General features: G+C 23.8%; 1 protein-coding gene across 2 annotated transcripts; it reads right to left on the reverse strand.

Annotated features, from left to right (window-relative positions):
• Positions 1 to 9,141: 9,141 nt before the first annotated feature.
• Positions 9,142 to 10,113, reverse strand: LOC124928761. 2 transcript variants are annotated; one of them, XM_047469010.1, is made up of 4 exons: positions 10,067 to 10,113; positions 9,757 to 9,845; positions 9,457 to 9,593; positions 9,142 to 9,373 (listed from the first exon to the last, which is right to left on the reverse strand). In XM_047469010.1, the coding sequence occupies exons 1-4, from the start codon at positions 10,072 to 10,074 to the stop codon at positions 9,170 to 9,172; spliced, it is 438 nt and encodes a 145-aa protein (XP_047324966.1). In that variant the 5' UTR covers positions 10,075 to 10,113; the 3' UTR covers positions 9,142 to 9,169. The 2 variants fall into 2 exon arrangements, with proteins under 2 accessions (XP_047324966.1, XP_047324965.1); XM_047469009.1 differs by having other exon boundaries at positions 9,953 to 10,089.
• Between the last annotated feature and the right edge of the window lie 1,741 nt (positions 10,114 to 11,854).

Genomic DNA, 11,854 nt, shown 5'->3' on the forward strand with positions numbered 1-11,854 from the left:
TTTATCTTTTCAAAATTAATAGAATTAATAATTTATAAATCTTTTAATTATATTATTAATTAATTTTATATATATATTTGATAAATTATATTTAATTTATAAATAAAACATAAAATAAAAATTTCTAAACTAACTTTTTAATTATAATATTATATATATATATATATATTATTAAAATGATTTCTTATAATTTTAAATATAATTTATTTATTAAAATTAAAATATTAAAAATTAATACTAGTTATTATAAAGGCTTAAAAAATAAAATAAATTATTAATTTATAATAACATTAAAAATCAAATATATTCTTTAAATATTTTTAATTTAAAATTATAATAATACATATCAATTTATTATTTTATTTTTTATAAATAATTAATTTTTAAATAATATTAATAAATTTGTTAATGAGATATTTTATTTATTTTATTTTAAATTTTTAATTTCAATTCAGTTTTAATGATAACTTTTATATTAATAAATTTTTTATTATTTGTTTTTAACCAAATATTTTTATTTAAAATGTTAAATATATTTTTTAATAAAAAGATTTGTTACATTTTTTTAATTATTTTAAATATATTTTACTCTTATTTATGTTATATTTTTGTTAAAAAATTCTACATGAGATAACACAATGTTCATTACAAACAATTAATAGCAATATGACAAATAATGTGTAGTATATCAATTTGATAACAACATTTATTAGTGTTTCAAATTTTAGAAACCGAAGTAAAATTTATTATTATGTTTCAAAAATGTATAAATTATAAATTAGAGAGCAAAGTGAATGATCTAACGTATGTTTGATAAGAGGGAATTGGAATTTTGGAATTGGAATTCTATTTCAAATTCTAAGAATTGACATTGAATTAATTCAAATTCTAAGAATTGACATACAATTCAATTCTTATGTTCGGAAAAATTATAGAATTTAATTCAATTACAATTCCTTTAGGAAAATAATAGAATTATAATTCAATTTCAATTCCTATGTTTGTAAAATTAAATATCGGTTCAAAATGTTAACTTCTTAAATATGTTTTTACGTTTTTGGCATGTTTAATACGTTTTTGACATGCTTAACACATTTAACACGTTTTTGACACGATTGACACGTTTAACACATTTTGTATACGTTTAACACGTTTTTTTTACACATTTAACACGTTTTTGACACGTTTAAACACGTTTTTAACATATTTAACACGTTTTTAACATGTTAAACACGTTTTCACACTTAAAACACATTTTCACACGTTTAACATGTTTTTCATGTTTTTGAAATTTTTAATATGTTTAATATGTTTTTCACACGTTTTGACAAGTTTAACACGTTTTGACACGTTTTTGGCACGTTTTTGACATGTTTAATATGTTTAACATGTTTTTCACACGTTTAACACGTTTTGGCACGTTAAACACGTTTTTGGCATGTTTAACACGTTTTCACACATACAATACATTTTTGACACGTTTAACATATTTTTCACGTTTTGGCACGTTTAACACATTTTTTTACACGTTTTCACGTTTTTGGTACATTTAACACGTTTTTGACACTTTTAATACATTTATCATGTTTTTCACACGTTTTGATAAGATCAACACGTTTTGGCATGTTTAACACATTTTTGACATGTTTAACACGTTTAACATATTTTTCACACGTTTTTGACACGTTTAACACGTTTTGGCACGTTTTAAACATTTTTGGACGTTTAACACGTTTTTGGTACGTTTAACACATTTTGATAAGTTTAACACATTTTTGTCACATTTAACACGTTTTCACGTTTTCAAGTTTTTGACACGTTTAACACGTTTTCACGTTTTTGACATGTTTAACAGAAACATCATCCAAATCTAACCCAATGAATCAAAGTAATAGTCAGAGTACATACTTAGAGAGCTTGTACTATCTAAACTTGGAGCAGGTTATGATGATGATGATAAAGGGCTTAAAAGATCGTTCAGTTCAAGGTAGTGAGTAGTGACCGTCTCCTATGAAGAAATCAAACTTAGATATCTCAAATCCCATTTCCAATTCATTATCAGTTATCTCCTTCCTTCCCTATATATATATATATATTTCTCCGGGATGGGGTTGGACCGTCGTCGACCCGTCAAACAATGAATTATGGTGGGTAGGCCTAGAGTTGGGCAATGAGTTAGCTAAATACGAATTGACACGATCCAATACAATATTTGTACAAAACAACAAAATACGATATTATCTCACTCGGGTCTTGGGTTGACACGATACGACACGGTCACGACACGATTATGAGTTTATACGATCGAAACACGGTTACGAGTCGACACGAACACGACACAAGTATAGACACGACACGAGCACGAGTATACACACGAAACGACATAAACACAATTAGTCAAATGACCTAAGTTACCCACATTAACATTCTCTAAACCTATTACATTTTTATTCAATTAATAAATTATTTAATTTCATAAATGTAATATTTATAATTAAAATTAAACACACTAAAATATAATATTAAAATAAAATATTAACTTAAATAATATAAATTAAAATAAAATATAAATAAAAAATAAATTATATGAATAAAAATGTGAGTCTATTAATAATTCTCTTCGATATTATTTTATTAATTACTTATTAATTTTTTAATTATTTATAATTTCAATTATTATTAAAACATTAAATAATAAATATATGATAATAATTTTAATTTTAATTTTAATTTTAATAATATAATAATATATATTTATAAATTTTACCCACCTTTCCCACTTTTTTTCCCATTTTCTTTCTCAAACTATCCACTTTTACATTAACATTATTAAATGGTCACGTCTCTCTAAATATATTTACATTTTTATTAAATTTATAAATTATTTAATTTTATAAATGTAATATATATATAATTATAATTAAATATACTAAAATATTAACATAAAATATTAATATTAAATGAATTATATGAATAGAAATTTGAGTCTCATAATAATTATCTCAAATATTACTTTTATTAATTTACATATTATTTTTAAAATTTTAAATTATTTTAAATTTTAATTATTATTAAAACATTCAAACAAAATATATGATAATAATTTAACTTTGATAATATAATAATATTTTATAAGTTTTACTAACAATATAATTTAATATATATAAATAAATAAATAATTAACATGAGTGTTAAGACACGATTGTGTTGACACGATAACAAAATTTAGTCGGGATAACACGAAACACGAATTTAAACACGAGTTAGTACGACACGAATAAACTCGTGAACACGAATAACATGACACAAAAGAGTCTGTGAATCATAATATTTTGAGTGGGTCAAGACACGATACGACACACATAAGATTTAGACACGATTGAGAGTCTAACACAACTTGCCCGAGTCAAATACGAACGTTTATGTACGATGCCCAACTCTATGTAGGCCGCATTGCCATAGGTTATAGCCCATTTGACTGTTGTACTTGGAAACTTTAGAAATTAATCATATAAAAATAATTAATTTTATTCAAATTTTAATGATATAGGGGCCAAAAATTAATTTGGTTAAAACTCGATTTAAATTAATCAAACATAACTAATTTAAAAATTATTTATTTGATAACAGAGTTGCTAAATAGTTTTAAAAAGTCTGTAAAATGGTGTACGTGTACAAACATACTTATAATAGAGTTTCTATAAGGGATTCAGTTTTTTGGTTATGCTCGAAAAAGGGTTTTCGCGCTATGTCATTTGCACCCGTCAAGGGACAATTTTATTTAAAACAAAGTCTGGCTATGATAAATTATTTTATTTATAACATTTATTAATTTTTTAATTAGTAGTCTGTGCTCTAAACAAGGATATGTTTGGATTACATAAATAATTGTACAAAATTATTTAAAATGACGTACATGCGATTGCGTTGATATAAAGTCAAGTAAAACCCTGAAAATATCAGAAAAGTGTTAGAATTTAAAAATAAATTCCAAACGGGGCCTTAGCCAAGATATTCGTTTAGGAAATATCACGAAAATATTTTAATATCATTTTCAAACCTTTTAGGATTATTTAAAAATGAATTAGGGTTCTAAAATTACAAAAATAATTTTGGATTTTGAAAAGTGAAACCAAACAGGCCTTAGGACTAGAGTCCTAGGGTTTTGGTCTGATTTTGGCGATTTGGGCTCAGATGGGCTCGGTCTAGACCGGGGTGGTCTAAATCAGGGCTCAGGAGTATGGGTTTGTGGATCTGGAGGACTCGGTCCTAGGTTTAGGAGGTTCGGTCCCGAACTTGGACTACTCAGTCGAGGGACCGGAGGGCTCGGTCCTAGAGTTTGGGAGACTCGGTCCTGAAATTAGGTTATTAGGTCCTTCTAGGCATGGGAGGCTCGGTCCCAGGTTTAGGTTCCTCGATCGAGGACCTAGGAGGCTCGGTCCCAAGTCAGACCTCTCGGTCCGAGGTTTGAAACCTTTGTTGGATGTGTTAGTCTTTTCTAAAGAACATCGGTCTTGAGTCTCGGTCCTAACTCAAGAACACCGGTCTTCGGTCTTTGTCTTGACTCGAGAACATCAGTTCTTAGTCTCGGTCTGGACCGAAGATTCTTGGTCCTATTTCTCGGTCCCAGTCCTACAAGACTCGATCGTCGGGGACCGAGTGTTCTTAATTTGGTTAAGAAATGCAGAAGCCATAATTTTTGATACAGATCATGATTCATGTAAGTTGCAGATGATTCATATGAAAACTATTTTTAGGTCAAAATTTAGAATCTTTTTAATTAGGCCATTTTAATGTCTGATTTTTGTTCCATTACTTTTAAAATGATGAATATATTCAAATATAACCAAAACAAGAACACTATTCAAGCTTTATAACAACTTTTGAAGATGAAATTCAAATTCAAAATTTCATTTTGAACAAACATGATCGGGAATCATCCTAACATGTTTATAAACTATTTGAATAAAAAAAACAAGATTAAAACTCAAGAACATGAATTTTAAAAAAATCCAGATTTTCAATTCAAAATTTTGATTTTTTAATTTAAGGTTGATTTGATTAAATCTCTTTTTCAACGGAAAGTTCATGTATAACATACATATAGGGATTCATTCTAAACAAAGAAATTATACAATTGAACCCTATTATTGATCAAACCGATCAAACTTGGTAAAAACTAATTTTCAATTACAAATCGAATTACAAAGGATCTAGATGCATATCAACGATTGGAGAACACTCCAAGGATGTATTGGAATCTTTTTAGAAGCCTATATCAAAAGTTTGATCGTCGGAGATAATTTTCACAAAAACCAGTTCTTTGCCGAAATTTGAATCTTCGATTTCGACTATAATATGCGCTAATTAATTGATGATTTGGTAGAAGTGTAGCTGGGGAGTATTTATACCCTAGTTAGGTTAGTTGAGGTGATCAAATTCAACTTCAGTTCGTCGATTTGAAGTTCTAGGCTAAGGTGGTCATTTTAGATATAGGGTTATTGAAGGCGAGGATAAGACGAGCAAGTAGGTAAAAAAATTTAGAGGATAAGATCAACTGTAGGCGGAGCTGAAGCTTTTGGAACAAATGTCGGTCATCGGTCGCGATTCCGACGATCGTTTGCATCAGCGTAGAAGAAGGGTCAAAACGACGCGTTTTATTTAAAAATAAATTGAGTTGTTGGAGTTTTGTGACGTTCCGTCCGCATTTGGGCGGTTGGGTTAACAGGTGTCAGTGTCCCGTTAGTTGTTTTTGTATGGACCAGGCACGCGCGCTCCGTTACAACGGGGTGCGTGGTTGATTCATGGGCATTGAATGATTTCTAGGTCTAATGGCCAGATTCTACTGTAACTTTATTTCACACACCCAATTAAGTGTTATTTATAATAAAATGGTTCTTTGAAATTGAATTTTAAATTTTTTCTTGCGTTTTTTTTCACCAAAAATTACACACAAAAATATATTTGAAAACATAATAAAATTTGGGGGATTTTTTTTTGATATTTTAGCCTATTTATTTAATTGTTTTAATTCATAAATTATACATAATTTATGTTTAAAATTATAATTAAATAATTTCAATCACTTTTTACGTTTAATTTAGGTAAAATAAATACAATATTTTTACTTCAAATTATCATTTTTATTTTTATTTAATTTTCTTAATTAGAGTTTAATTATCACAATAACTACTCTAATTTCATCTTTAATCTCTTTTTAGGTTAGGTTAAATTTAAAATTTTAAAATATTATTATAAATAATAATATTATTGGTAAATTAGAGAATATCAAAATTTAATACTTACAAATTTTAAAATAAAACATAAAATAAAATTTACTAATCTAACTTTTAATTATAATATTTTACAATTATATATATATATATATATATATATATATATATATATTGTTTTTATTAAAATTATTTCTTATAATTTTTAATATTATTTCATTATTAAAATAAAAATATTAAAAATAATACTAATCATTATAAAGGTTTAAAATATAAAATTAATTACTAATTTATAAAAAAAATTATAAATCAAATATACTTTTTTATAAATAATTGATTGTTAAATAATATTAATAAACTTGTTAATGAGATATTTTAATTTAAAATTAAAATTTGTATATTTCATTTTATTTTTAATTATAAATTTTTAATTTCAATTCAATTTTAAAAATAAATTTTAAACAAATATTTTATTTAAAATGTTTTTTTTAATTATAAATATGATTTTTTAATAATATAAATATATGATAATATTTAAAAATACAAATATATTTATATAAAATAAATTTATTTATAATAAAAAATAATTATATGTTATTGAAAATAATTATATAAAAAAACATTTATGGATAAATAATAATATATTAACATTTTTAATTATTGAATTATTTAATAAAATTAAAGTTATTTATAAAATTAAATTTACTATACGCATTTCATTTCATTTTATTTTATTATCTTATATAAAAATTAATTAAATATTTTTTATATAAATAATATTGTATTTTATAATTTTATATTTACTTTCTTTAACAAATAAAATAAAAAAATATTAATTTATAATACTAATTATATACATTTTATAATATAATATAGAGTATAAATTCTATTATTGTTTAGGAATTGATTTTAATTTTTTTTAAAGATAATTTATTTACATATCTATATCATAATGTATCTTGTACTCTTGAATTTCATTAATAGTTAAATAATTTTGTAAAAACTTATAATTATATTATTAATTTATTTATTTCTACAATTTCTATAAATTATATTTAATTTTAAAATAAAAATTTCTAAATAATTTTTTTATTATAATTTTTAATATATATATATATATATATATTGTTTTTATTAAGTTTATTTATATAATTTTTAATAATATTCCTTTATTTTATTAATGGTAAATTAGATTTATTAAAATTAAATTAATACTAATTATTATAAAGTTTTAAAAAATTAAAAATAATTAATAATTTATAAAACATGAAAATATTCCAGTATTGTTTTGTAAATATTTGTAATTTAAAATAATAATATTAAATACCTAATTATTATTTTATTTTATTATAAATAATTAATTTGTAAATAAGATTAGTGAACTTGATTATAAGATATATATAAATTAAATAAAAATATATTTTTAATAATATATTTTAAAACGTTTCAAATTTTATTATAAATTTTATATTTTAATAATAAAAATATATGATAATATTTAAAAATACATATATTAAATAAATATATTTATATATAATAAAAAATAATTAAATATTTTCATTCATTTTGAAAAAATGGTCAATCTATACTTTAAATAATATATATATATATATATATATATATATATATATATTATTTAATATGTTAATGAAAATAATTATATAAGAATATTATTGATAAATAATAATATATTAAAATTTTTAATATTAAATTATTTAATAAAATAATATTTATTTATTAAATTACTTGAGATTATTTATTTATTATTTTAAATAAAAATTATTAAAATATTTTTTATAAAAGTAAAATAATTTTTTTACCTAACATTATTTATTATATATATATATATATATAAGTTTTAGTTTTTTATTATTTTTTATATTCAAGACCTTTTAATAATAATTTAAATTCTTATGCAATGAATTGGTAAATGTTAATATTTTTAATACAAATTTGTGTTAAAAAGCATTTTTAACTTTTATTAATGAGCTAGTTGATGTGTTGAAGTAAAAATTTTATTATTATGTTTCTAAAAAAAAATTGCATAAATTATATATTAGAGAGCAAAGTGAACTATCTAGAAGAAAATATGATATTTTTCTCTATGTAAATTATTTAAGATTCTAAAAAAATATACTTATAATTGTGAGTTGGAATTGAATGGGGAAATAGATTATGAGATATCAAATAATAATATTAAGTATGTTGTAAATGTTGGAAAGAGATGGTATTTTTTTTTTTATTATTTTTTTTTTTGTAGAGATTGGAACATCTCTAATATTTAATGTAAATAATCCTTATAGTAGATGGCATTTGAGTTAATAGATAATTATGTATTTTTTATTGGTATAAAAGAGACATGTATTTGATATCATATGTTATGATATATAATATGATGAGAGTATTAAGAGAAGATAACAAAAAGTTTATACCACACTATAATCTAAATCAAGATGCAGAAAATAATCTATATATACTAATATGAAAATTAAAAATCACATGGTCTATAATCTATATTATGATTAAAAAAACAAATCAAATTTACCAATTGGAAACAATAAGTTGGTGGCAAGGTATATGAATCATATGTAGATGACCATATATATAACTTGCTCAAATCTTCTACAACATTTGACTGGATAATTATTTATAAAACTCTCACCAATTGTGAAATCAGTTTGTTAAAATGGTTTGACCCAGCCATACATACATAGGTATATTACTTCATCCCATTCTCTTCTTCTTCCTTCCCCTCTTCCTGCCAACATCATTGCTGCTTTTCGATGAGGATAATACTTCCTCTGTTTCAGTAGTAACAGATCCTATCAATTCAAATATAAAAGAATTTTAAAATAAGCTAATTCAGATTGAAAATATTCATTCCAAACATAAAACAACAGCATCCTCTGTTGTTATGACAGAAACATCATCCAAATCTAACCCAATGAATCAAAGTAATAGTCAGAGTTCATACACAGAGAGCTTGTACTGTCTGAACTTGGAGCAGGCGATGATGATGATGATGATAAAGGGCTTAACAGATCGTTCAGTTCAAGGTAGTGACCATCTTCTATGAAGAAATCAAACTCATACATCTCAAATCCCATTTCCAATTCATTATCAGTTATCTCCTTCCTTCCCTACAAGTATATGTATATAGATATATTCAGTTAGACATGGATTGTGGTATCTAAATTTGTGTTTATATATGTTGAGAATTTACCTCGTTCTTGATGGAAAGGGCTTGTCCAAGTCCAACAGATTCGACAGAAGAATATTCAGCAAACGAGATTCCTGAATCAGATATGTTCTCCTCAAATGGATCAACCAAATCCTGATTGATATTATTAAGTATACCATCTGCATTACAGAATTCAATTTTCCTGAGAAATTATTTGAATTTCAGTAAAAAAGACGCAATTCATTCTAACTGTAATCGATCAAGGTAATAAGTAGGCAAGAAACGCAATTCATTCGATGAGATGATGATTTAGGAAACAAAAGCATAATTAACAAATCTAACCGTGTAAATCTTTAGGCTGAAACAGGAAATCATATATTTCATCATAACACGAATCCAGTGAAGACTTGATGACGCCGTTTGAACTTGATCTGAATAAGAAACAATGCATAATAAATTCAGAATAAGTTAATCATTTTCAAATTCTTGCTAAAATTGGTAATCCCGTCCGTTCGTAACTCTAAAAAATCATGATTACATTGATTGATTGAATGATTCTGGAATTGGATCGGTCATAACATGAGAAATTCAACGTTTAATAGCTATCTAGGTTTAGTAGTAGGAAGAAGAAGAAGAGAGAGAGAGTGATTACCCCGCCATAACCAGACCTTCTTGTTGTTGAGCTCTGTTTCTCTCTCTAGTCTCTACTCTGTCTTAACAAATACAAAATCAGATTTGTATTTAAAGGAAGCTTAAGAGAGAAGATTGATTTTAGTTCTTAGTTGATGTTTTTATAATTTTAATTAAAACAAATTATTCAATATCTCATAAATCAAAATCATTCTTAAATATTTAAATGTATTATTTATAATTTTAAATTTTAATCTGAAATGGAAAAAAAATGTTTATAGTAGTTACGTGGTGCTTTTTAATTGGAAGGATGATATGTATATATATCTTCCTTTAGGGACCCTGAAGTCAAATTTCTTAGTGGGATTATTCTTATTAAAGTAAAGGTCTTGTTTGATTTCGGTTATATAGGATTTTCAAAATCCACTATTAAATTTAATTTTTCATATTAAATTATTATTTTTTTTTTGATATTTCGAAATAATAAATAATAAGATTATATTTTTGTAATATGATCTCAATAACACATTTTTTACTATCAAAACATTTAAATAAGGAGCAAATCATATAATGCCTAAATTTAAGTTACTGAAGATTATGAAACTAGACGAACGAAGGTTGAAATCTAGAATCATTGTTGTAAAAGCATATTTTTTTTATATGTAATTTAGGGAGTTATTCCTTTTTACTATCTCATTACTTTAACATAAAAGTGTGAATCAAAATTGATATCAAAATTTTGACATTTTAACTACCAATTTAAAACACGAGTGTGATATGGTTAAAACAAAATATTTAAAAAAAATTATATGAAATGAACTTGAGACCAAAATGTGAGCTACCTTAGTTTCAAATGAACATATTTATGATTTCTTTTATAACCAAATGTTTACAATTTTTCTTATTCCATGATATATAATTCATCTCAAATGATCAAAAATGGATAAGTGTCTTTACTTTTGAACTGCCACAGATTCTCATTTCTGATTATCAGTATGATATAGTAATCTCATGTTGAGAGTTAACATTGATTTGGGATAATCAGAAGTATTTGTGATTTTTTAAAATATTTTTTAGTTATAATTTTGTGACAGAAAACTTAAATGTTTTTATGGGTTGTACCGTATTTGTTTTGTGATTTTAAGCTTTTAGCTATCAATGTTCTCCAATACTTCGGTATATGACAGTTTTTTTTTAATATAAAACAAATGATTTTGAGACTTGAAAGATTTGTGAGTCAAAATACAAAGATATACCAACGCTTGAAAACTATTAGAAAATTTTGGACTGGTCGAAAGATGGGGCCGTAAACATAAAAAAGTTTTTAAGACTCCAGACAAAAAAATGTTTTATTTCTTGTTCAAATAGTAAGGCCCAATCCAAAAACATAATAATTAAAATTTAGTTGATATTCTCTTACTTAGAATAAGTCACTTCAAAGTGATAGTTTACTTTAAAATTGTTGTCGTTGACTGAGAAATATTTTACTATCGAAAAAATATATTTACAAAATTAGTCACATTAATTCATTTATTTAAATAATAATAATTTTTTATTTTATAAACATAAATTATTTTTTTCGTAATATTTTTATTTTATCCTTTTTTTTAATAATGAAATTATCGAAGTTCCTTGTAAAAATAGGATCAACATTGATATCATGAAAAAAAAAATTATTTTGTAATCTAAGATAACTAAATCTCAATACCAAAGTCTAACTTAAACATTACCTAAACTTAAATGAATCTCTTATTTACTCAAAATGAGAAAGAAGAATCCACCAATGTTATTATTTGTAAGTAACAGTCGC

The sequence above is a fragment of the Impatiens glandulifera genome, chromosome 3, assembly GCF_907164915.1.
Source record: "Impatiens glandulifera chromosome 3, dImpGla2.1, whole genome shotgun sequence".
Taxonomy (NCBI): Eukaryota; Viridiplantae; Streptophyta; class Magnoliopsida; order Ericales; family Balsaminaceae; genus Impatiens; species Impatiens glandulifera.